Source organism: Pristis pectinata, chromosome 4, assembly GCF_009764475.1.
Source record: "Pristis pectinata isolate sPriPec2 chromosome 4, sPriPec2.1.pri, whole genome shotgun sequence".
Lineage (NCBI taxonomy): Eukaryota > Metazoa > Chordata > Chondrichthyes > Rhinopristiformes > Pristidae > Pristis > Pristis pectinata.
In genome coordinates, this window is record NC_067408.1 from 85,043,664 (window position 1) to 85,070,652 (window position 26,989).

The following is a 26,989-nucleotide window of genomic DNA, read 5'->3' on the forward strand; positions in this document are numbered from 1 at the left end:
CTTCAGGAAGGGGAAGTCGGGAGAACACACCCCAGTCCTCATTGGGGTTTCAGCGGTGGAAAGGGTGAGCTGCTTCAAGTTCCTGGGCGTCAACATCTCCAAGGATCTGTCCTGGGCCCAACACATTGATGCAATCATGAAGAAGGCACACCAGTGGCTCTACTTCATTAGGAGTTTGAGGAGATTTGGCATGTCACCAAAGACTCTTACAAATTTCTATAGATGAATGGTGGAGAGCATTCTGACTGGTTGCGTCACCGCCTGGTATGGTGGCTTCAATGCACAGGATCTCAAGAAACTGCAGAGGGTTGTAGACTCAGCCAGCTCCATCATGGGTGCAACCCTTCCCACCATCAAGGACAACTTTAAGAGGTGGTGCCTCAGGAAGGCAGCATCCATCACTAATGACCCTCACCATCCGGGACATGCCCTCTTCTCATTACTACCATTAGGGAGGAGGTACAGGAGCCTGAAGACCCACACTCAATGACTCAGGAACAGCTTCTTCCCCTCTGCCATCAGACTTCCGAACGTTCCATGAACCCATGAACATTATCTCATTATCCCCTTTTTTTTGCACTATTTATTTATTTTTGTAATTTATAGTAAATTTATGTCTTTGCACTGTCCTGCTGCTGCAAAACATCAAATTTCATGTCATATAAGTCAGTGATAATAAATCTGACTCTGATTGTGATTCTGATCAATGCAGTGGTGAGAAATGATCTTGAAATTGAGTTAGAATTAGTTTGGGTTGAGCTGAGAAAGAGCAAAGAGCAGAAAACCTTGGAATTATTTATAGACATCCAAATAGTGGTTGTAATATTAGGCACAGCATAAATCAGGAACTTAGATAAACATGCATCAGGGGTAATACGATAATCATGGGGGACTTTATGTCGAGATTGGCAAGTCAAATTAGTGGTAATATGGAGGAGGACAAATTCATGGAATGTATGCAAGATGGTATGGCAGCCAACTAGGAAGAAGTTATCTTAAATCTCATCTTTGTGCAATGAGAAAGGGAAAATTAATAATGTTTTAAAAAGGTCCTTCAGGGAGAGTGATCAAAATATAGTAGTATTTTACATTGACTTTGAAAGTAATGCAGTTCAATGCAAAACTAGGGCTTTCAATCTAAACAAAGGATGCTATGAAGATATGAGGGGAGAATTGGGAAGCGGTTGATTGGTATTAGTATTACCATTAGTATTGGTATTTAATAGGAAAATACATTGCAAGGTCAGTGGACAGGTGAGGCTTTGAAATAAATAATGCATTATTTCCAGGAAAAATATAAACCTTTAACTCAACAGGAAAAGTCTTCCACCCATGGCTGATAGGGCAAATTATAAATAATATTAAATCCAAGGAAGAGGTTTATAAAGTTGCCGGAAATAGCAGTAGGCCTGAGAACTTAAGAGTATTTTAGAACTCGGCAAAGGATGATGAAGAAATTGATAAAGAAAGGCTAGATATAAAGTCCCACATGGATGACTGGCTGAAACAGCCAGTTCTGATACAGACTGCACTGTTTTGCGTTGTTACTACATGGTTGATGCAAGCTTGAAGCTTAACACCTCATCCTCTGTCTGGGCATATTGCAGCCTTCCAGAATCGATGTTAAATTCTCCAGCTGTGGGTAACTTGTTCTTTCTTTCAGTCTGTATCAGAAGTCTAGGTAAAGGGAACCAAGTGGACATGGTGCCTTTGGGTTTTTGGAAGGCTCTTAATAAGATCCCACATGGAAGGTTGTTTGACAAGGTTAGAGCACATGGATTTAGGGGTAATATATTGACATAGATTGAGAATTGCTGATCACACAGAGAGCAAAGAATGGGAATACACAGATCTTTCTCCAGTTGGCAGGCTGTGACTAATGGGGTAGAGCAGCACTTCTGCCCCCGGCTACTCACTAGCTCTATCAACCATTTGGCAAAGGAGACTAATGATAGCGATCTCAAGTTTGCTGATAATACTAAACCAGATGGAATGGCAAGTAGGGAGAGGGCTGTGAAGAGGCTTCAAGGGGACTAGTGGCAGGTGTGATGTATTGTAGGAAAATGTTAAGCTATCCACTTCGGTACACCAAACAGAAGAACAGAATATTTTTAAAATGTAAGAGATTGAGTAATGTTGATGTTCAAAGAGATCTAGGTGTCCTTGTACACAAATCACCGAAGCCAACTCACGGCAAGTGCAGTAAATGATTAGGAAGGTAACTGGCGTGTCAATCTTTATTATGAGTACAAGAACACAGATGTCTTATTACAGTTACTACGGAGCCCTGGTGAGACAGCACCTGGAGTATTGTGTACAGCTTTGGTCTCCTTGCCTAAAAAAGGATACAGCTCTCAAAGAGAGAGTGCAGCAATTGTTTACTAGACTGGTTCTGGGGATGATGATTTTGCTATTTCAGGAGAGATTGATGGCCTGTAAGCTCTAGCATGTAGAAGAATTAAAAGTGATCTCATCAAAACATACAAATTTCATGGAGGGATCGACAGGCAGATGCAGGGAAAATGTTTTGATTCCTGAGGAAACAAGAACCAGGGGCATGATCTCAGAATAAGGGAGAAGTCATCTAGTACCCAGATGAGGAGAGATTTCTTCATGAGGATGGTGGTAAATGTTTGGATTTCTCTATCCCGATGGCTAAGGAAGCTCCATCATTGAGTTCATTCAAAACAGACACCAATAGCTTACTGGACATTAAGAGAATCAAGGGGAAGAGGGACAGAGCAGGAAAACGATATTAAGATAGAAAATCAGTCATGATTTTGGTAAGTGGCAGGTTTGAAGGGCCCAAATAGCCTATTTCTGTTCTTATTTCAAATGCCTTTATGTTACTTGAATCTAAACTCATAGATTCTTTGTTTCTCGACTTATTTTGAGTGAACTCAATCTTTCCTGAATAACTCATTTCCTGTTTGCTTCTACTGCATATCACCATGAATCAGGATAGTATCATATAACAAATCTCTTACAATAATAAAATCAAAATCCGCTCACAGGTTTCCCATCATTATAGTTAAAACAATTGTTGTTAGTGAGGCAACGAAAACCTCCATATAGTTCAAGTCCGAGTAAATTTAACAAGTTTTAATATATACTGGTAAAACTCAGTGTTGGTTTATACAACCACTCTACAGTATTACATTAAAGAAAGTGCAATTAATACAAACCTGCTACCAAAATGTCGGGACCATCGTAAGGCAAATGGAATTCTGGCTGTCCTTAAAGTGATCCAACTTTAAGAGAAAAAAATCCCACTTTCATATTGTTTAGCTACTTTGCACTGCACTTACGTACAATGTATAGTTGTTTGTTTCCTGAGGTGACATTGTGACATTTACCCTTCTCCTAATCTTTTGGTCTTCATTTCAATTCTTATAATTTTATTCATACGATCTCAAATGCCTGGGTTAAGTGATGTTGGACGACTTCAAAATTCTGACTGCCTGGGCAGAATATCAAGACCATCTCTTACCACGATATGCAGACTTTTAGCAACAACCCTCTTGGTGCCCAATTCTGATGACCATTTTTACAAAGTCCTTTACTTTTCAACAGCATGTTTAATTGTGACAACAAGGATGCTATCAGCAAAACCATAACAAAGCAATTTCAAATTTGCAAGAATAAATCCCCATGAACGTTTAAGTCCTATAAGAACTTTACAGAATTATAAGATGGCTCAGGTTTTGTAGTTAGAAAGACCGGAGAAGATATTCGTTATATTTAGACTTGCCTACAGACCGTCAACAGGATTTTGTCATTGGGATGACTTGCAATCCATTTGAGCACAGCACCCTCTGGAAGGAGTCTGAGACACTGCATAAATGAGACAAATCTTTTAACCAATCAGATTGAAGAATTATTTGGCCTGAAGCAGGAAATGCATAACATATAGTAATAATATTGAACCTTGCTGCAGGTGGCAAGCCACCTGCTCTCACCACTGATCTATGAAATGTGCACAAACTTGCCTTCTGTGGATCTGCCATGGTCAACATGCTCTCATAAAATGGTCTGATCATCAATGCTGAGGCCCTATATGATGATGGGACCTTGTGGTAATGCCATCACAGTGAGAGGGGATCAGAACAAGCCCTGGTCACAAAATATCTGAACAAAATGTTGACAGGCAGCTCAGCTATTCCTCCAGTTCATTTGGCTGTCAAACCTTTCGTTAAATTGTTGTCATTCAAAAACTCTTAAAGATCAAAACTAAAAAGTAATGAACAAAAATTGAAACATTTAAAACCACTTTAAAACAATTAAAGACATTTAACTAAGTAATTTAACTAATTAAGCTCTCAGTAAATGATCAGTGAAGAGCAAGCAACAAGCTCAGGATTTTCTTACTTACTTGGAAATCCTGAACTTATGGCATTTCCTTGCAAGGTCTGGCCTAAATTGAATGCCGATTCATGCATAATCCTCTGCATGAAGTCCAGCTGGACACCCCCAACATTCATTCTGGGAATCAGCCAATGGATTTTGCCCCCAATTTAGTTTTAGTACAGGATATGCAAGTCATTCATTTGAATAGAGTTTTTAAACTGTGAGACAAAATCCAAGAATAAAGCAAATTACATTTCTTTAAATTACTTATGTTTTCTGTAATTTTTTTAATTATTTATGTTTCTCAAGAGTTTTAGGTGATTTTCATTTGTTTTATTTAAATACATTTTGAATATCAAGGGCATTCAAGAAATATTGTAAAGCCAACAGATTTGATCATTGACAAACCTGTGGGTATGGTTTTTCCACTTGTCAAAGAGCCATTTTGTGGGCAGACTTCACTTAGGTGAGAAAATTGCCTATGAGCTCTCAGCATGTTCTGAGCCGCTGAACCTCTTAAGCCATGTTTAGTCAACAGGAAGACCACTGTAAACATAGCTCTGTTTAATGAGAGCACCTTTAATGCCTAGAGATGGTGATTGGTGCTCTTAAAATATTCGCAGAATTTTTATAGTCTCCCTTCCTGTTCATCATCAAAGAGACTAAAATCAGGCTTTCAGAAGCAAATGTCGTTAGAGTCATAGCCACAATTTATCTCTGTTTTAAACTGAAATGTGTTCATTTGCAATTTGATTTCTCAGAATAAGTACTTAATATACAAACAGTTATGTAGGACTGTTACTCTTTAAATTAATGTCAGTCTATTGTCAGAGTAAATCTCTTTGAAATTGTTCAATGTTTTGATCTTTCTGATTTGAACAGACATGTATTCATGCTGCATACTTTTTACCATTTCCAATCATTATCACTTTTATATCCAGAGGCATATTCCACTACAAGTTGCACTTGCACATGTCAATCACCTTCATCAGTTCTGGAAAGGTAACAGCATCTGTTCCAGTCTATGTATATTTGTTGACCTCTGTCACATACATGGTTTTATATGCCTACTAACATGCATTAATCCTGGTTATTTGTAATAATGGAGGGTTCACAAAGTTGTGCCTGGACTACTAAAATCTGGTATAAAGTCATAAGATTGTTGAGAAAATATGAATGCATAATCTTGTCATTAACTTTATTTGTTTTTTAAGCCATACCTAGACTCATCTGAAATTACACGAGTTTGACAATTTGATTATTGAGTTTTTAAAATCTGACTTTCAGGCAGCAGAATGAGCTGATAGAAGTCCAGCCAATGAAAGCTATAATGTAGCTATCATCAACCAAATATGATTTTATAAATGTCTAAGAACTAAATAAATTCCTCATGTTGATGGTTTCCCCGTGAGTGGCATGACATAAGGGATTTGTCAGCTCCCACTCATTCAGGTAGGAGGTTGATAACCTCACAAACATAGATTATCAGTTGACAACCTCTATACATCTCACTCAGCAAAATGTCTTCAAGGAGCCTGCTGAGTAACTTTTTTTTTCCCATACTACTGTGATCTGACCAAAGCAAATGAGTTAATGCTGGTATTCTAAAATGTCTCATCCAACACACTCAGAGATGAGAAGCCAAAGACTCACAGCTTTTTTTGATTAATAGTTGAGCAATAGTGGAAATCACTCAATTAGGACAGATTAGGAATATTTAGGATCATCAGTGAAATGATATTTTCTTGCATGCTTCGTTTTATTAGAATGCTGAGGAAGATCAAACTTCATCCAAATCAGCTTTGTTTTCGTATGAGACCCAGGCATGTGTTTGATTATTGTGAGTGAAAGTAAATACAGAATTCGATGTATTGTAAAATGAAGCAACTTGGTCGGTGGCCCATAGGTAAGAAATAAGGGATGCTTTTTTTTGAAAGGTTAAGTAAAGAGTTGCCAAAAGTCACCACACACAATAGTTTCTTGTTTGGATAAATCTGAAAGTTTTCAGGATGTTTAAATTGTTGTCACAATTTTTCAAACATGGCCTGAAAGCCGAGTAAGCATTTCTTAGTAACATTGTTTTCCTTCCTGCCGTGTTAAAATCCTCTTTGATATGTATCATCAAACAAATTGAGATTCAATTATCAGAACTAAAACATGCTTAGAGCTGCAACCAACGTTAGTTAAAATTTGATTGAATAAACATGTTTACAATTTGGTCTAAAGCATTAACTATACAATATATAAAGTAATTATGTCAAACATTTTAAATTAATGTAAATGTAAACTAGTAAGGTTAAAATATTTGAAATTGTTTCCTTCCTTCTCTTTGATTCTTACAGGCTTACAGTGTTATAATCAATGCTTGAAGTCTATTGTGTTATTAGGTAACTGTTCATGTCTTGGATGGCAAGGGTGAGTAAACAATGGCAGTTATACAAAATGGCAAAGTATGGGCAATGCTGTCTATGATAGAAGATGGAGACCAAAGAGAATTTGAAGACCACATTAGTGGATATAAAGCTACCCATGGATTGCAGGATGAAAATCTAAAAGTTCCAAGAGAGACAGAACCCACCCCCTCCCACCTTAACAGTTTGCCCCAAAGTGATTATTAACTAAAGATATACTTATTATTCAAAGATGCTAATGTTATAGCTATGCATGGGAGCTAATTATAATATTAATCTTAGACAGAGCAAACCCAACCAAATGAAATATTGTGGCACTTTTTGAAGTCATCAATTGCTTCAATTGTAATTACTTTCCTTTCTTCATTTTCCAGTTATTAACCAGATTATTAATACATTTTGTGGGTTTTGTCCAAAATGCGAACTAACCAATGTTATCTTAAACCCTATCTATTAGGCTAGGGCAAATGCTGAATAAAATTAATTTAGAACCAAACTAAATGCAGTTGAATTAAAAATTTATCTGTTATTAAAATGATTGCTACAATTCTACATTTTAGCCAACTCAAAAAGATTGCTTAATTGTGAAAATGAAAAATTATCTGTGAAAATCTGATCATTACCACAGCAGGACCCACTTGGAAAGAAGTATGTGGATTTAAAATTACTGTCTATTGAAATGACTGGACGTTTAAGATCTTGCCAAAGCTGAGATGCTTTCACCTAGCGATGGTGAATTATGAAAACATGAGATGTTGGTTTATTATGAAAGACTGGAAGATGACATTAAATGGCATGACAATCAAAACCATGAGTGACACTTAACGAATGACTACATAATTTTGGGCAAAAATAAACAGAAAAAGTGATCCAGCCTTGGCTATCAAGAAAAGTTAGAGATAGTAATAGATTAAAAATAAAGCAATAAGGCTGAGAATTTAGAAAATTTTGGAATTCAGCAAAGGAGGATCTAGGTGTTGAAAAGAAAAAAGAGAAAGTAGAACACTAGAGCAGTGTGAGACATAAAGTAGGCTGTAGAAGCTTCCGTGGATATGTGGAAATGTTAGTGGGGTGCTGCACAAATTGGTGCTAGAGCCCCATATGTTAACAATTTGTATTAATGATTTGGATTTGGGGAATCAAGTGTAATGTACCCAGGTCTGCTGATGATGCAAAGCTAGGTGGCAGTATGGACTGTGAGAAGGTGGCAAAAAAAGCTTCAGTGGGTTAAGTAAATGGGCAATGCCACAACAGGTGGAACATAATACAATAAAATGTGAGGCCATCCACTTTGATAGAGAAAAATATAGAAACTGAGAGTATTTAAAAATGGTGAGGGACTAAAGGGTGACAGTGTTCAGAAGCTCCAGGGTGTTCTTTCACCTGAAGGACATGAAGTTAACATGCAGGTGCAGTGAGCAATTAGGAAGAGAAACACTATTTGGCCTTTATTGGAAGCGGGTATGAGTACAAGTATTAGCATAGAACAATACAGCATAGGAGCACGCCCTTCAGCTCATGATGTCCATGTCGAACATGATGTCAAATTAAACTAGTCCCTTCTGCCTGCTCCTGATCCATGTCCCTCCATTCCCTGCATATTCAAGTGCCTATCTAAAAGCCTCTTGAACGCCATTCAGTACGGTTTGCTCCAACTACATAACTCCTGGTGAGACCACATCTGGAACAGGTCAAGTCTTCCTAATTACAGAAGGGGATTCTTGTGTTAGAGAGAGTGCAGTGAAAGACCATCAAATTACTGACAGGATGGCAGGTTTGTCATAGGAGGAAAGGTTAAGTAGATTGAGTCAATGCAATGTTTAGAAGGATGGTATTATTGGTATTGGTATTGGTTTATTATTGTCACTTGTACCGAGGTACAGTGAAAAACTTGTCTTGCAAACCGATCATACAGGTCAATTCATTACACAGTGCAGTTACATTGAGTTAGTATAGAGTGCATAGATGTAGTACAGGTAAAAACAGTTACAGCACAGAGTAAAGTTCATGATAGTTATCTCATTGAAGCATACACAATTCTTAATGGGGCTTGATAGAATAGACACAGGGATAATATTACCCCTGACTATGGTGTCTAGGTGTCAGATCACAGGGATCAGGGATTGACCATTCACGACAGAGATGAGAAGAAATTTCATCACGTAGAGGGTGCTGAGCCTTTGGAATTCTCTGCTCAAGAGTTTCGTGGAGGTTCGGCCACTAAGTATATTCAAGACAGAGATTGATAGGTGTTAGGGGAATCAAGTGAGAAGGGGAGAGTGTAGGAAAGTGGTGCTGAGGTAAAAGATTGGTCATGATCTTATTGGACATACAGCCGAATAACCTTCCCCTGTTTCTACTTCTTATGTCCTCGGGGTCTTCTGAAATATTAAAGCAACGTGCACTCTGCAAATCCATGGGAGAATGGGAAAGTAAGGAGAGAGTCTTAACTGAAATGTCATTAAATTTGATACACAAATTAATATTTGTGAGCAGTCAGAAAATTGACACATTAAAACATTAACATCAGTTATCATTTCGCAGTTTGTTCCATGTTCAAATGTTTAAAAAAACGGGAAACCAAATTTAAACAACTAACCAAGAGAATCCGACGGTAAAGAAATTCACAGAAACAGAAGTCTCGACATGGGGAAACAGACATCTGACCCATTTTAACAGAAGCTGACCCAGTGGGAGGAAGAGCAAGGAAGCAAGTCAAAGTCAAAAGATCCAAAAATTACAGAGACAGTGTCTGTATTTATCAGATAACAACTGATTCGCCGATTGGCTGTGTAAAGATACCAAAGAAGTGGGATTTACTTTTCTAAATTTCCAAGGTGCACCGTTTGTAGCCCACCATTCTCCACCAACATGGTACGAGGCTCCCCAGACCGCTCCACAAAGGAGAAGCTCATCCAAGAGAGACTCGCATGGCTTCTGAAGCTTCCCCTGGTTATACAGATAAACGTGGGAACTGCTCAAGGGGTCTCCTCAAGAACTTGGCTTCTCCTGTTATCTCCGTATCGTAGAACCAGACTGTTCCATGCTTGTGTATTTCCCTTCCTCACCCTGTAAAATCCCGTTCCTTGAGTGAACCTGGGTAAGTGCTTGCTACAGATTTATCTGATAACACTGAGTGTTGAGACTTGTTGAGAAGACAACTTCCGAAGTTCAAACTTATCTCTTGCGGTGAAGAGAAGAGGGTCTACGTGCAGTACAATTGATAACACTGTGTCAATTGCACTGCACGCAGTGACCTTGTTATCAGATCATAGTTTCTGATTTGCACTTTGGAACAGTTGATCGGAATATCTCTAATTGCTCGATCGACAATTATAGTCATTGGCCGGGTTCAGATCCTCTGTACAAGGCTCCCTATTCCATGACTGTGATAACCTGCTCGAAGCTGCCAAGCCCTTGCGTCATCTACATTCCACTGACAGTTTGATATCGGTGATAAAAAAAAGAACAATACATTGCGAAAGGGTGAGTTTTGCAATATGTATTCGCTGATGTAAGACTTGAAATCGCTTTACAGTTGCTGGTTTGCACTTTTCATGTTATGTCACTGTCTGTGTGCAAATTACACATTGCCCACTCGAAAATGTCGAGTACCCTGACTTTATAATTGCATTAAAGTTGGCGAATTTGCCTGAATAATAAGATAAATCTCTGAGCAGTTGAATCTGTTTCCCTTTTACTTCAACAGTCCTTATTATTTTCCTATTGCATTTCCAACTAGCAATTGAATCAAATGGGTTAATCATATTCAAGCTACTGAAAAAAGTTTGAACTGTGGAACTTACTTATTTGGGGTTCTTAAGTGCATCGATTCTTCGGATGCGGCAGGTGAACAGACTCCAGTTCACAAATACCTTCATCTTTTCATACTCTGCATTGTTCACAGGGCTCTGCACGCTATTCCTTTCTGGTATATTTACGGCCACATTAAAGTTTGTTCGGTAAATCGTGCTTCGTACTTCGTTTTCTCTCATGTCGTGCAGCTGATTAATCCGACCTTTGCTAATTCAGTTGCAACGGTTATGATAAGTTTATAGAGAATATTGTGAATTCACTCTAATGTACCGGACATCCAGGAAACTGGATAAATGAGTAATTTTAGTTATTTGTAAGCGGGTCCGCTAATTTCACACCCTCCTTGTGGTTTTCCATGCAATGGGTTAGCACTTCTAGAATTACCCAACAATCGTGAGATAGGGGAAGCTGACAGTCAAATATACGAAATTAATACAGAAGAGAAATATTTGCACTGCATTGCCTGGTGCTGAGCTGGAACTGCGATTTTTTTTAAAGTACTGGAAATACTCAATATATCAGGCAGCAGCTGTGGAGAGAGAAACAGAGAGAACGTTTCACGTCGACGATCCTTCATCAGGAAATTCTGAGGCAAGGTTATTATTCTGAAACATTGGATCTGTTTCTCCCAGACAGATGCTGCCCTACATGCTGAGTATTTCCCGTTTTGTTTCCTTTTTTGCTTTCCAGAATCTGCAGTGTTTTGCTTTTCAGCTGAAGTTTCCAGTTCCACGGCTACTTCTCCAATTAGCACAGGACTTTTTTTTCCCGATGGTTCAAGTTAACATATTTGTCAATTGCAAACTTATAAATTAATTTCTTATGATTTTCAGAAATGTCCCTAAGTCAGTCTAGTTGTGGGATTCTGTCTCTTCCAGAGTCAGGTCGGGTTACAACTTGTAGCCTTTTGTACCAAGAAACAGAAATTGCTCTGCAGTTAATTATTGTAAATGCATCCTTAAGGATAACTTGCATTGGTGACTGATATGTATGAGGTACGTACAGCACATTGGGTCTCAGACTGGACATACGGGAATTAAGACGAAGTAACTCTAAAAGCGCATTTAAACTCGTTTAATAGAATATTATTGATCAGAAAATCGATGGTCTTCGATTTAGGACGTTAACTGTTTTTCTCTCTGCAGATGCTGCCTGTCCTGCTGAGTGTTTCTCTCATTTTTCTTCTGTTTTTATTGTAGATCGGAATTGTCCAGTTGTATAACAACCCAACAACTCGTTGTTATACTCGTCCTGATTTTGAATAAAGCCTAAAATCCTTGAATTCAGTTTTGACTATTCGAAGTCGATTTGAGTTGCATTTGTATTAACGAAATCGCCGATCACAATTTCCAATGTGAGACCAGGTTGAAGAAATTGTGACGTCCTTTAGGAACTCACCAGCCCTATTTTTTTTACCCCAGATGCGGAGGGGCGAATTTGGGGAACTTGCCGGCTGCATTTTTGCAGCGTTCTGATGCTCGGATGTAATTGTATTCCATTCATTGAATCGACCTAAGTCTACCACCACTACCACCGCGTTGGACACTGTGTGTGTTTGCTTGCCCTAGAGGAACCGATATTGCAAACCGCTTGCCTTTCGCTCAATCACTGACTGAACCTTTAATATTTTTTTCTTGCCGACTGACATTTCAGTTCCGCAACTCGCCCTTTCTTTCCTCTAACCACTACCTGAGCAGAGGCGACAATCACTTGCTGATGCTGCACGACTGAACCAGCTGCATTGACGCGTTGAACCAAGGGTGCAGAATTGGCTCAACCATGAAGTGGTCACGGAAGTCCACGGTGGCGACACTCTGCATTTGTTGGCTACAAGGTAACCCCTGGCCGATACACGGGTCACTTTTGGTTTTTCACGCTCGGTTCGGGGATAAATCTGTCTCTTAATCCTGTGCGTGTTCTTTTTTCAGTTGTACTGCAAGCGGCGGCCACCGAAACCGGCCCCAATGTTATAAACGGAACGATCAGTGGGAATATATTCCTGGCAGCGCCGGTTACTGGCACTTCTGAGCAGATTCAGACAGTGGAATGGAAGTATTCCGACGGCTCAGCTTCGCACTATGTCGGCAAGTTGATATTGGATGCAGGCAATTCGAGCACATCTCTCTTCCACTACTCGCACCGGGCTTACTTGTACCCGAACGGTTCGCTCTCCCTCAGAAATGTGCAGATGAACGATTCTGGGACATATTCTTGCACCGTCGCGAATCAGAATGGAGAAGAGTTCACCCAGAGCACCAAAGTGAACGTGATCAGTGAGTTTGTCCCTGTAGTCGGTATCTAACCTGTCATGTATGTTAAAGGGCTGTTAGACTCATTAGGTGGTTAAAAAAATATCTTTTTAATTGCTTTAATAAAATAAAACTATAGGAGAAAAAAAAGTACTAAAGCAGAAAATGCTGAAAATACTAAGCCCGCCCAACAGCGTCTGTGGAGAGAGAAACAGAGTTTAATGTTTCAGATTGATGGCCTTTCATTAGAGATGGGGAAATGTAGATATAAACAAGTTTTAGGGTCCAGAGAAGAGAGGGAGGGGAGGGCAGAACAAAGGGGAAGGGCTGCGTTAAGGCGGAGGCTCGGCGAGACTGAATAACACCGGTGGGGGTGGTGCCGGTTTAAAGAAATTGGTAAAGATTAGTGGCAAACTAAAGGGCTATCTGGGGAGCTTGTAAATTGGAGAAAATGAATTAAATCTGAAATTATCAGCGACAATCTGAGATGCAAGGTTGGAATGTCAGATTATCTGTGCTGGAACTGTTAGATTTACTAGAGAAAAAAAGCTGTGAGAAGTATGCAAAGGTCTGTAAACTGATATAAACATGTTAAGCAAAGAGGCAAGAAGGTGACACATAGACACCCAATGTGAGGTTGTTCACTTCAGCAGGAGGAACAGACAATGTTTTAACCAATGAGGAATGAGTAGGTGTTGGTGTATAGAGGGATCTGGGCATGGTGGCACATGAGCAACAGAGAAACCTTGCTGTGTAGAAGGCACATGGCACGGCAGCTTTTGTTGCAAGGGGATTTGAGTATAAAAGTGTGAAGGTCTTGCTGTAGCTGCACGGGACCTTGGTGAGACTGCATCTGTTGCACCAGGAGTTTTGGATGTACTTTGGGTGTCCCAGGAGTTTGGGATGTACTTGCCTTAGAATCAGAGCAACACTAGATTGATTCCTGGAATAAATGGTTTGTCCAATGAGGATAGGTTGATTAGGAAGGAACTCAACCCTGGAGTTTAGAAGAATGAAAGGTGCCCTCATTGAGCTTCTGCCGGGATAAATTCTTAGAGACTGTTTCCTTGGACCAGTGAGTCTGGAACTAAGGTGCACAGTCTCAGAATTTGTGCATCTTTACTGAACACTGTCAGACCGCACTTGCAGCACCGTGTGCAGTCCTACACTAAAGGAAGGATGTGGTTGCTCTGGAGGGAGCACAGAGGAAATTCACTAGGATGCTGCCTACATTGGAGGACTTTAGTTATAGGGGAAGACTGGATAGGTTGAACTTGCTTTCTCTGGAATGAAGGAGGCTGAGGGGATGATCTGATAAAGGAATATAAAATTATAAGAGGCATAGATAGGATAGATAGTCAGGATATCTTCCCCATGGTAGGGGATCAAGAACAAGAGGACACGGCTTAAAGGTGAGTGGAAGGGATTTTAAATGGGATTTGAGGGGTAAGTTTTTTGCACACAGAGTTGTTGATATCTGGAAGGTGCTGCCAAAGAAGATGGTGGAATCAGATACAATCACTACATTTAAGAGATATGTAGGCAGGCAATTAAACAGGCAAGGCATCGAAGGATACAGACCTATTGTGTGCAAGTGGGATTAGCGTAGATGGGCAAAAAGGTCAGCATGGTGAGCCAAAGGGCCATTTCTGTGTGTACAACTCTATGACCCTGATAACAGGTTAGCAACTTGGGTCTGAGAAGTTGTAAATCCTTGCAATGCCCTCTCCGGTCAGTGGATGCCCAGACCTTAAATCTATTCAAGACTTGAGACTGAAGAATTTCTGGATAGTTTATTAAAATTTATCAAATTATTAAATTTTATTTACGGCGTGGTTACAGGTCCTTCCGGCCCAACGATTCCACGCCGCCCATTTTAAACCCAAATTAACCCACCCGTACGTCATTGCGATGTGGGAGGAAATCGGAGCACCCGGAGGAAACCCACGCAGACACGGGAGAATGTACAAACTCCTTACAGACAGCGACGGGAATCGAACCCCGATCGCTGGCACTGTAATAGCGTCACGCTAACCACTACGCTACCGTGCCGCCCAAATCAGACAAGATGGGAAATGGGCAGAACATAGGATGAGGTACAGGATCAGTAATGATTTTACTGAGCAGCAAAGGAAACTCATGGTCATATAGCTTATTCCTTTTATTTCTTCTGTTCTTATGCAGGTTAAAAGTAGTCCCTCCTGGGAGCAGTAACAGAAATACTCACAGCATACCTTTAAATGACTTATATGCATTAACGTACGAATCTGAACATCAAGTTTGTATGTCAAGCTTGTATACTTCTATCAATTTCATTGATTATTCTAATCTGAGATTCATTATTTTAAGTTTGCTTCCCTTAACGCACTTTGGCTGGTATTTCATCTCCATTTCCTCTTCACTAAATTGTTTTTTTGCAGCCATTATTTTCTTTTTGGACCTTAATGGAATGAATTTTCCAAGGTGATACACATAGTATTTTACTTCGGAATAGTTCCAGTATAACCATCATTTTACTTGAAAAGTGCCGTGCATATTTTTAAAGGTTAATGTGGGTTTCTTAATTACTGTAACAGACTATCATCTATTGACAGATATAATGACTATCTGGTTCAAGTTGTGGGAACTGCACCGCACATTTGGCAGTTTTTGGGGAGTTCTGTTGACTTGGCAGTGAAGTTGCAATGAACAGACAGAGACCCTTAGGGAAACTCATTGTAGCCACAGTTGGATCAATCTGATCTGGACAGAGTCGGCAGGAGAGAACACTGCTGCGGCGGGAGTGCTGATCTCAGGGTTGAGTTGGGACTTCTATTAGAGTTCGGAGGGAAAAAAGGCAAAGAAGTCATCAGAATAAAAAAAAAGACAAAAATAGAAATAGCCGAAGGGAGAAAGAGACAGAGGGAACTAAGTTTTGAACCTGTCTACATCTATCTACCTCTCATGTAAAGTTGATGGTTTCATTTAAATTTATCACCATGACACAATGAGGCGATGCCATGGTACCTTCCAGGACCAGCATTACGAATGAATGGGTCTGTGCTAGATCCCGTCCCTAACCTCAGGCTGATCTGGAACCATCCTGACTCAGCACTGGGTCCTGAAGCAGAGCAGCAGGTCAGCTGCACTGGCCAACTCTGTCAGTACTTCTGTGTTGCAAAGCACCAACATGGATGTTAAAAGGTGCTAATCGGTGGGTAAAACATATCTTGCACTTCACTTTAATAAAATTCCAGTAAGTATATCCAAAACATGGCTGGCCAGTTTGTTTGACCTTCTCAATGAGTGGCTCCCCTGGAGGTCTCATTGTTGTGTGGATCAATTGTCACATCTGATAGGATTAGTCCCTGGGAAACAGCCAAAAAAACCTGACAGCGGCCCAACAATGTGTCATACCTTGCCACTAGCTCGAGCCTTGATTCCTCTTCCTAACCATGTTTTGCAGGGCTTTGCTAATTTTCTCATTAGCTTTACCCACCCTAGGCTACAGAGTTTCTCCACTGGTCTCGACCTGGCAGCAAAGATGCCGCCATGCTAATGACATATGACCGTGTCCTAATTAGAACATAGAACAGCATAACACAGGAACGGGCCCTTCGGCTCATGATAGTGTGCCGAACTAATTAAGCTAAAGATGCCTAATTAAACTAACCTTTTCTTTTCTGCACATGATCCATATCCCTCCATTCTCTGCATATTCATGTGCCTATCTAAGATCCTCTTGAACACCTCTATCTTATCTACCTCCAGGCTCCAGGCATTCCAGGCACCCATCATTCTCTCTGTAAAAAACTTGCCCCATACATCTCCTTTGAACTTCCCCCTCTCACCTTAAATGCATGCCCTTAAATGCAGTTCTCCAACATGTACATGAGTAATAGGATGCCCATTCATGTTTCTCATTAATTTCTCAAAGGAAGTGTTGGTTTTGGGAGAATAGAGACACCAGTGGATGAAAAGAGTCCAGATGCAGAGTTCAATTTAACCCACCATGTCAACAACAAAGGTAAGAATGAGGTTTGATCTGATAATTACACCTGTTAAAAAAAAATCTTCTGTAATTAGCCATGTTACAATCCAGGCTTAGCAAATTAATTTATAAACATTACTTTGGTTTATTATGGAGTAAAAGATAATATTTCTCTCACTTTTAGTATTCTATGTTGCTAAAGCTAATTCCACCCAAACCAGTTCTTTTATCTCTCTTAAAGCAGTTCTCTCAAATATTTCCTTTATTTACTGGATTATAATATTTAGAAGCTACAATCTTTTCATCAAATTGAAAGGAAATTATCTGTAATCTCCTAGGAGATAAAATATGAAGCACAATTGAGTAAACAGTTATACTTCTTGTTAGTCATTCCCTCAGCCACAATGATTACTTTCTTCCACTCCAGTTTTATGGGTTCTGAGCTGACTAATTAAGTCAATCAGAGAAATGCAGTCTTCCACAGGTGAGGAAGGAGGCTCCCAATGGGGAGGGCGTTTCGGTGGTTTGTAAGGCGATGCACTCCTTCTGCCATGTACATACTGTGGGGCTTCTGTGTGCTCCCAGTGCATGGACTTGAGTCCTCAATACTGTTCTCAGTACTTCTCCAGGGATTCTCAATAGTCAGTGTGGAAGTTGTTTATTTCAAGAAGGCTTTGAGCACATCTTTGAAGCTTTTCTTTAATTTTCTTCCCATGACAAGGCTCAGAACTGAGAGTCTGTTCTGAGGGTTTCATTAGGCATGAAATATCCTAGCCTGTCCAATGGAGCTGACTGAGTGTAACTAGGGTCTCAGTGCTGCAGATGTTGGCTTAGGGGAGGACATTTGGGAGAGAAATTTGTGGAGACAATGTTGGTGGGTACTGTTCTACCACACCTGCGCAATCCTCACTGCCATTGTTTGAGAGGAGAACTCCAATAATCTGCTGTTTACCGCGCTCCCTTTAAATTCACTAGGGACTTGTTTTTCACACTCCTTTTAAGTTCATCAGGGACCCATTTCCCATGCTCCCTTTGAATATACCAGGACTCTATTTCCTGTGCTCCCTTTAAAATCACTACTGCCCTTTCCCATGCTCCCTTTAAATTCACTGGAAAATTTATTGTACCACCATGTAACATCTCAACAAAGTGAATTAAGAATATATTGGGGTATTAATGGGAGTGACCTCCAATAGTCCAGAAAATCTGCCAATCCAGCATAATGAAAATCCAGAGAGTGTCGGATTATTGGAGTTTTATTTACTCTTTTGAATCAATTTATATTTATAGAAAATCTTTTGATCTAACTTTCTCATCAATTATCCTCTCTTTCTTAGGTTACACTTCAGCAAATTGTGCTTACCTAGGTGTACTCATTGGAATAGCAGTAGGACTGCTGATCATTATAAGTATATCAATATGGGCGGTTGTGCGGTCTTGCAGGTCAAGAAGGCAAGGTAAAATAGAAAAAAATATATTGCTATGTTATTAAGAGAAAGATCGATTCTATACTAAATACAAACCAGAGACTCAGTTGTACATAGGAAATAAAGAATTAATTACATTCATTTATAAAAAATAATCTAGAAATCCAGAAACTTTTGATATCGGTGAAATACATTCTAGTGGTAGATTTGTGTAAAAAATCAGCAAGTTCACTAATGTCCTTCAGTAAAATTCTCATCTGGTCTGCATGAATTCTGGTCACATACCAGTGTAGTTGGCTGTTAACTACCCCTTGAGATGAACTAGCAAGGCACTGAGTCTATCAGAGAGAAAGTGATTCAAGATAAAGGCCCACTCCCATCACTTTGCAGGAATTAGAAATAACTATGCCCTGATGTTCAGGTTTAAAAATGAATTAAATAAATTATTAGCAAACCAGTAATATAAACACTGACTTAATATGAGTGATTTAGTCTCATTAACAGTAAGGCCCCACTTTGCACTTTGTTCTGAAAAAGTAGGTTAATAATTGGTTCATTGATGTGCCAATGAAGTTTTCCTGAAAGACTATAAATGACAATATGAGGAATTAGGTAATGAGATTTTTTTTTGCTGTTCTCCTAACACCAGTGGAAAATTTGTGAAAAACTCCCACCGAGATAAACCTCCATGTTTAAAAGAAACAAAAAAAATGTGCATTTATTATTCTGGCTTCTGCCCTCTTCCTTTCCAGTCCTGATTAAGGGTCTCGATCCGAAACGTCGATTGTCCATTTCCCTCCATAGATGCTGCCTGACCTGCTGCGTTCCTTCAGCATTTTGTGTGGGTTGCATTTATTTATGTGTGTGTTGCATATATTGAGATTAAGATCTAAAAATTGACACTGAGTTAGAGAAGTGCATATTCGGAATGAAGTCCAAAGGTTTGGTTAACAATGACAGATTAAATGAGGAGGCGGAAGAAGTGACATTGAAACAATAAGTACAATAGAGCAAAAGTAAGGTGCATTTATTCAGATATTGATATTTCATTTTTAGCAAAATAATTAGTCGACAATGGACAGGTGTGATTGTATTGGGAGGACTGAACACAGTGCTATCTTTTAAATTAAAAATCAAGTAACTGCAGATGCTAGATATGAAAACAGAAAATCCTGGTAACAATCAACAGTTCAGGTTTTAATGAAGGGTCTTCGACCTGAAATATTAGTTCTGTTTCTCTTTTCCAAGCGCTGCTTAACCTGTTTATTGTTTCCAGTATTCTCTTTTTTCATTTCTACTTTTTTAATGGATTTGTAACAATGTCTTTTCTGGTTGTGTCTGCCCATTATAACTTCATGGAGAATCCAGCAACATTTTTGCATATTTCATAACCATTAAAAATAACCCAAGAATTTACTGGCTTTGAAAAATGAAACAAAAGTTTCTGATTTTTTTATTCTGCAAACTTTTATAGTATTTGCATTTCCACCAGCATTACATTGTGAATAATCTTGTGTCAGTATTATACTTGAGAAATAAAGGACTGCAGATACTGGAATCTAGATGAAAAACATTGTGATGCTGGAGGAACTCAGCAGGTCAGGCAGCATCTGTGGAGAAAAGCAGGTGGTCAACGTTTCGGGTCAGGACCCTTCTTCAGGACTGAAGATAGGAAAAGGGGAAGCCCAATATATAGGAGGGAAAACTTGCTTTGGGAAGTTATATTAATATAAAGTAACTAGACATAAAATAATTTTTATGTAATCTTCATAGTCACATCTTCAGTTTGTTGTTTTGTTAATAAGATTGGTTGTTCTATGACTTTGGAAAATACAGAACATATCATAGACATCAACCACAGACACCTCTTGGGCGGAAAAACCAGAAGGCCGTTCAACATTTTTTTATGTGATGCTCTTTACATTATTGTGCACACATGAAAAGAGTCTAGCAATGACCTGACATCTATACAATGGAATGGACTATAAAGGATAGCGTGCAATACAAAAGTCAACTCTGCAGATGATTCATACAGAGAGTATGAAATAACTCAGTCTATCAACTTCCGCACTAGTAAATGTCATAAAAGCAAAATTTAGGCAACACCAGTATGTAAACCATTATCATTGCTAAAAAGAAAACTACTTCCTTAGAGTAAATACAGGATAAATTGTGAACATATTTGGCACTCCTACTAACTTAAAATAATTTGTAAACAGAATATGTTTACTTCAAGAAACAAAACATTTCAAGAACGACTTTTTTAAAATTACACAATCACAGTCAGAGTTATTGTCTCTAAAGCTCCAAGCTCTTACAAATGAGATTTAACTTGGCTTTGAAAGGCAGATTGGTGAACTCTGAAGAAAGCATTACATTGAGTTGGGTGCAGAATCCTGATTTTGTCATCTTCAATGGTAGTTTGTAAAGAAAGGTCTGAAATTGACTAAAAGAATCTTCAGGCAGAAGCTGTTTTCATTCTTTATCACCTGTACCAGGCCAGCGACACAGTGTTCCACAGCTATTGAGGAAAACATAGATGCCAGGGATGAAATTATAAATAACAGTTTTAAAACAATTATAGATATACTTCTGTAGCTTTCAAGTAAAATTGGTCCAGGGCAGACTTCAAAACATCAGAATCTTAGACTATGTTGTCATTGCAATGGAAATTTAGAAAGCAAGCTGGAGAATAGCTTAAGGGAGTCTGCTCTGACAGAGTTTGATTGGCAAATGTTAATGATAATGGTTTAGGCTGCCAAATACAGCAGTTGCCGATATAAAATAGCCATCATACCTGAGTTACAATTGGTCATTTTTGCTTTGGCATGCTTCAATGACTAAGTTTTAGAAATTTGCACATTTTTTAACCAAATACTTTGCGTTCAGTTTTTAAAAAAAATTCCAGACGGAACGTTTCCATGAGTCATAGCCAGGCACCCTTTCTGTGTTCCCCAGCGGTGTGAAGGCTCCCACCAGACAGTTTCTCACACCTCCAAATTTCAGTGGTTTCAGCAGTCAGATCAGGACCCAAATCCCAAGTTATATCACCATTTTCACATTGAACACTTCAGACATCACATCAAAGTGAAAGTGTTTGGGATTAGTCTGAGAAACTGCCCTCAACTTTAACCACATCTCTCTCTCAGCTGATGGAAAGATAAGCAGAAGATAGAAAGAGTCCTAATGATATGATGCCAAGAACAGAGAGTTGCCCACTTAAGATAAAACTGAGGAGGAACTCCTTTTCTTGGAGAGCTGTAAATCTTTGGACTTCTCGGCCCCAGGGAGCAGTAGAGGTTGACAAGCTGGTTGCACCTTGCCAAGCTATTGCCAGTACCATGTCAAATAATTAGAATCTGCACTTTAAACATAAATTGCTGTATTTGCTGATGGCACTCCCTTTAAGATAACACAACCAAAAAGGTTTGTAGATTTGTACTTGGAAACCATAAAGATTTTTAAGAACACACGAGATGGAATAGAAGTAAGCCACGTGGTCCCTCCAGCCTGCTTCGCCTTTCGGTAGGATTGTGGCTGGTCTGACCTTGACCTCACATCTCTGCCTGTTTACCATGTGCCTCAGCTTGCCCATAGGCCAGTAACCTGTCCAGCTCAACCTTGAGTATATTCAACCTTCGCTGCTGCCTGGCGTAGAGAATTCCAAAGATTTTCAGCACTCCAAGAGAGGAAATTCCTCCTCATTTCATCTTGGAAGGGCAACTCCTTATTCTGGAAATTTGCCACCTAGTTTTAGATTCCCAAACAAGGGAAAACACCCCATGCAAATATACCTTTTTAAATATGGATGCCAAAACTAAATGTAGTGCTCCAGACACGGTCTTACCAGTACTCTGTACAATTTCAGCAAAAGTTCTCTACATTTATATTCCATTCCCTTTGCAATAAAGATCAACATTCCATTAGCCTTCCTAATTACTTCCTATACCTGCAAGTTAACTTCATATACAAGAGCAGCCAAATTGTTACGTGGAGTGATGTTCTGTGGCTCTATCTATTTAAACAATGCTACTCTGTGAAGATGAACAACCTCATGTTATACAAACTTTTGCTGACTCATTAGGCCTATCATTTTCCTTTGCAGACTTTTTGCGTCCCTTTGTACCATCAGTAAATTTGGCTCTAATATAGTCGCTTCATCTAAGTCATTAATATAAATTGCAAATAGCTGAGACTCCAGCACTGAAACCTGTGGCAGATCACTAGTTACAGTTTTCAAAGCTGATAATGATCCATTTGCCCTTACTTTCTAGTTTCTGTTGAGTCGACAATCCCCTTTCCATGCTGCAGTCTTACTCCCAGTCCCATAATTCCTCAGTTTCTGCAGTAACCATATAAATGGCACTTTAGGAAAAGACTTTTGGAAGTCCAACTACATTACACCTACTTGTTCCAATTTATCTATCCTGTTTGTTATATTCTCGAAGTCTAAATGGATTCCAACATTTTCACAATGATGGATGTTGAGCTAATTGGCCTATGGTTCCCTATTTTCCCTCTCCATACTTTCCTGAATAGGAGTGTTACGTTGTGACTTTTCCAATCCACTGGGACATTTCCAGAATTGGCTATGCTGTTTTAGCAGTTAAGTTACTGGATGAGCATCAAGATTTGGACCACTGATTTGGAGACTTGAGATTGAATCCACAATGGCAGCTATAGAATTCAAATGCAAGTACTTAAATAAATCTGCTTGAAAAATAATATCAGAAGTGGTGGTTATGAAACTACCAGGTTGCTGTAAAAATACCTCTGGTTCCCTGATGTCCTTGAAGAAATAAAATCTGCCATCCTTACCAAGTCTTGCCCAGACCCACCAATGTAGTAGACTCTTGATTGCCTCTTCATTTCAGAGTAATTAAGGACACACTATACATGCTGCCCATCCTGGTGAGGTTAGGTCCTTAGGTCCCTCTGTCTTCCAACACTGCCTAGGGCCCTAGTGCATGTCCTACCCATACTTAACGTCCCAAAATACATCACTCGGCACTTATATGGATTAAGTTCCATCTGCATTGCTCTGTCCAATTTACCAGCTGATCAATATTTTTCTATAACCTGAGGCCATCCTCCTCATTATCCACAATACCAACTTTTGTGTCATCTGCAGTCTTACTAATCACACCTACTACATTGGTGTATATAACAAACAAGAAGTTCTAATTGTTCATTCTTATGTTTCTTGCTGGTTTATTTTCACAATCCATATTATCTCTCTTTATTACTTGTCCATCATTCTTTGCAGGTTTCTAAATGTTTCCCTGTGTTCTGACCTACCACTAACTAAACACGCACATTATATGCCTTTTCTTTCACTTTGACACTGAGATTGAATTCTTTGGTTGGCCAATTTTGCATTATTCTCATCGTCTTTATCTCTCAATGGAATATAATTTGAGGATTATGAAATATTCTCATCAGTATCTGCCACTCCTTATCTACCATTTTACATTTTTCATCTATTTTCTGAGACCATTTTGGCCATATTGGCAATTATGCACTGTTATTTCCTTTATTTAAATTTAAGACACTGGCTTCAGGCAAAAGTTTTTCACTATTATACCTACTAAAAAGTTTTTCACTATTTAACTATATTCACTATAAAATTATTAAAATATCCCCAGAGCTTTCTTTATTTTAGGATTATTAGTTAATCCTGTCTCAATGTGCATGGCCACATCTGTAATTACCTTTTCTCTTGGTGGGTTCCACAACATTCAGGCATGGGCTAACATGTGGTATAAGTAACAGTCATACCACAAAAGTGCCAGGCAATGCCCATATCTAACGAGAGAATCTACCCACCAGTGATTTGTCATTTGTTATTTTCTATCTTTACTCAAACTGACCCTACATCTTAGTCTTTGAGACAAGATCATTTTACATTACTGTTCTGATCTGATCCTTTATTAAGAGAGCTACACCATCTCTTTTACTTTTTTATCTCTGCAATGTCAAATACTCTGAAATATTCAACCCTGGCCCTTGCAAGCAGGCATTTGTAACAGCTATCAAATCATATCCATTCATTTCTATTTGTGACATCATTTCATCTGTCTTGTTATGAATGCTATGTGTAATGACATAACGAGCTTGTAAATTTATCTTTTTATCATTTTCCCATGTTGACTCTATCTTAGCCACTGTACCCGCATAGCCAAATGCTAACAAAGTAGCCCATTTGTATCCTTTGGGAGGGCAAGAACCAGTTGTTTTTTTTTATTGTGCAGACTTCCCATTACACATGATTTCCCACATGGAGTGATTACAAATATTGTTGTGCTAAAATGGAAATATAATTCAAAATTACTATTTTAATCCATAGCTTATTTATTTCACTAACAGGATAATTTTAACACCTGTTAAATTTAAACCAGTTTTTAGTGACCCTCAGTTCATTGCTATATCTAAGGGTATGAAAACGTAACGCTCAGAATCACTTATTCACAAATCAATGTACTGAACCTCCTCGTCTGGAGGAATTTACACATTGCGCTTTATAATCCAAGTTCATTGTGAAACTAAATGTAAATGTGATTTTGTCTCCATTTTCTTAGAAGACAAGAGTTATTTTGTGGTACAATTTTGTCCAAGCAGATAAAAGAAACAAGGCTGCACAATCATATGGAATCAAAAGAAGTACGAATGATGACATCTATGAAAAAATGGGGAAGGTGCCAGAATAAGTGTGAATATGTAGGCCTGGAAGTTCATCTGTGAAATTAGCAAACAAATGACATTGTGCAGGTGAAAATGATTTTAGAGTGTATAAACTGGTTTTGTGCACATTTCTGTGTGAGTTAATGCCATTGGCTATAAGGTGGGTACAAAATGATGTGAGATTTTCTTGTAAACTAGCTATGTTTTTTCAGGCATTCAGGTTGCCCGTATAACATCAAACATAATGCAATGCTCAAAATTTGTTTCTGGTGTGATTTAAACCGTATTAGTCTGAATCATATCAGGCTGTGTTTGCTCACAGAAAGCCCAGCTTCTAATAATACTGAAGGCTCAAACTCAGTGTAACTTAAGTGGTCAGACACATCGCTCCTGCAATATTAAGCAAAGTGCTGCACTTAAATGGTTTGACCCAAATTGGGATGCCGGTCACTATCCCAAGGTGGTTTCAGCTAAATCTCCCTCAAATTGAGTGGCCAGAGATGCCAGTAGAAACTCTACAGTAAGAGACACGACTTCATGTTATCAAATTAGAAATGGGTAAAAGAATAGGATTTCCCTGACTTTGACTTTAGGGGCTGTGCAAGCATTTATGTTTGCTGGACAACACACTCTCCCAAAGTCAGGGTAAGCTTCACTCTCAGAAACCTTGCCTCAGGATCCTTCCTCACATCTCTGCCGAGATTTCTCCATGTGACATTACCCAGCTTACTGACGCATTGCAGAAGTGCAGATTGCTTCTGCAAGCAAATTGGGAATCTTCCATTTTTAATAAATGCAACTTTTGTGTTCAGAGGGCATTCATGTCTCTTTGGCACCTTTCACCCATAAGTTCCCCTTGCACAAGGAGGCTGCCTCCTGTGCACACTATTCTTCTGAAGCTTGTGTCTCTATTTTGTCCCCCCGGAGGACTCTGAAATCCCATTCCGATCATTGTATCACGCACTCATTCCTTGCCTGGCCTCCCCTATAACAGGCAATGTTTTTGAAACTTTGACGAAATTGCTAGTGCTATCTTAATGGCAGGAAAATGGTGCAGTTGAATTTCTAGGCCAGAAATCATTAGAAAAATGTAATGAAGTCAGTTATGTCAACATAATCAATTTTGCTTTAATCAAGCCTTCAATAAGGGGCTATCTACACACTCTTGTCACACTTGGGATTACGTGCCACAGATGGGCTATAATCCAAGTTGGGAATGAGATATTGCAGGTCCCAGCCATAATCTGGGAAACCAGAGAGTATTTGTTTGGGCAGTGCTTCCAAGCCTTACCTCTTATAAAGGAGCAGCAGAGCTCAGGATTACATGGGGAGGACAACTAACCCTGGAACCAAGGCTGCATCTACTAGCCTGGTCTGGCAGCCTGAAGAGCATGTGCGTGGGTGTTGGCACCCACTGACCATATGAAGCTTGTGGCTTTATAATGAACTTGTAAAATTCACCATGGAGTATGCAGTGTCCAGCAATGATTTGTATCCTCAAATAATTGTCAAGAATTCCGTCTAAAGAATTTCAATGCCTTAATATGTAACTTGACCTTATCACATAGAGTATTTCTGTCTTCTTGAAAAAAAAATGGCTTGTATATTCAGTACCCAAATTCTGACCAAAATGACTTTTGGAAACTTAGAATTTTACAGTGCAGAAGTAAATCATATGGTCTGTCATGTACTTGCTAGCTTTCCAAGAAAAAAAGCTACTCATTTCCACCTACCTACTTCAAAAGATAGTTCCTATTTCTTTCAAAAACTAATGTGTATTTTGCTCTTTTTCTCTAGCACATGTAAGGCAAACAAATTCCTAATAACTTTACATATATGAAAAAGCACAGCTTCTCTCTTGATCCTCTAGTTACTGACTCACCAACTGGAGTTAATCATTTTTTTCTTATTTACACCATCAGAATTTTAAATGCCCAGCAGAGCACCTCTTTACCTGCTTTCTGTTAATTAAATACCAGGGACTGTGGTGAAATATATACATTTACTGATCTAGGTACTATGTGTTCATTTGTCTTTTATAAATAAAACTCTTTTTGGTTCAAGGCCCATGTCTTTAGATATCTTCTT

General features: G+C 39.0%; 1 protein-coding gene across 3 annotated transcripts; it reads left to right on the forward strand.

The window, feature by feature from the left end:
- The first annotated feature begins 10,109 nt into the window (after positions 1 to 10,109).
- Positions 10,110 to 26,871, forward strand: LOC127569987 (pregnancy-specific glycoprotein 22-like). 3 transcript variants are annotated; one of them, XM_052015124.1, is made up of 7 exons: positions 10,110 to 10,244; positions 11,996 to 12,408; positions 12,503 to 12,847; positions 16,740 to 16,829; positions 18,131 to 18,250; positions 18,973 to 19,061; positions 24,839 to 26,871. In XM_052015124.1, exons 2-7 carry the CDS (start codon positions 12,354 to 12,356, stop codon positions 24,959 to 24,961), a joined length of 822 nt encoding a protein of 273 aa, XP_051871084.1. In that variant the 5' UTR covers positions 10,110 to 10,244; positions 11,996 to 12,353; the 3' UTR covers positions 24,962 to 26,871. The 3 variants fall into 3 exon arrangements, with proteins under 3 accessions (XP_051871084.1, XP_051871085.1, XP_051871087.1); XM_052015125.1 differs by lacking the exon at positions 18,973 to 19,061; XM_052015127.1 differs by lacking the exon at positions 18,973 to 19,061 and having other exon boundaries at positions 24,799 to 24,955.
- Positions 26,872 to 26,989: the final 118 nt, after the last annotated feature.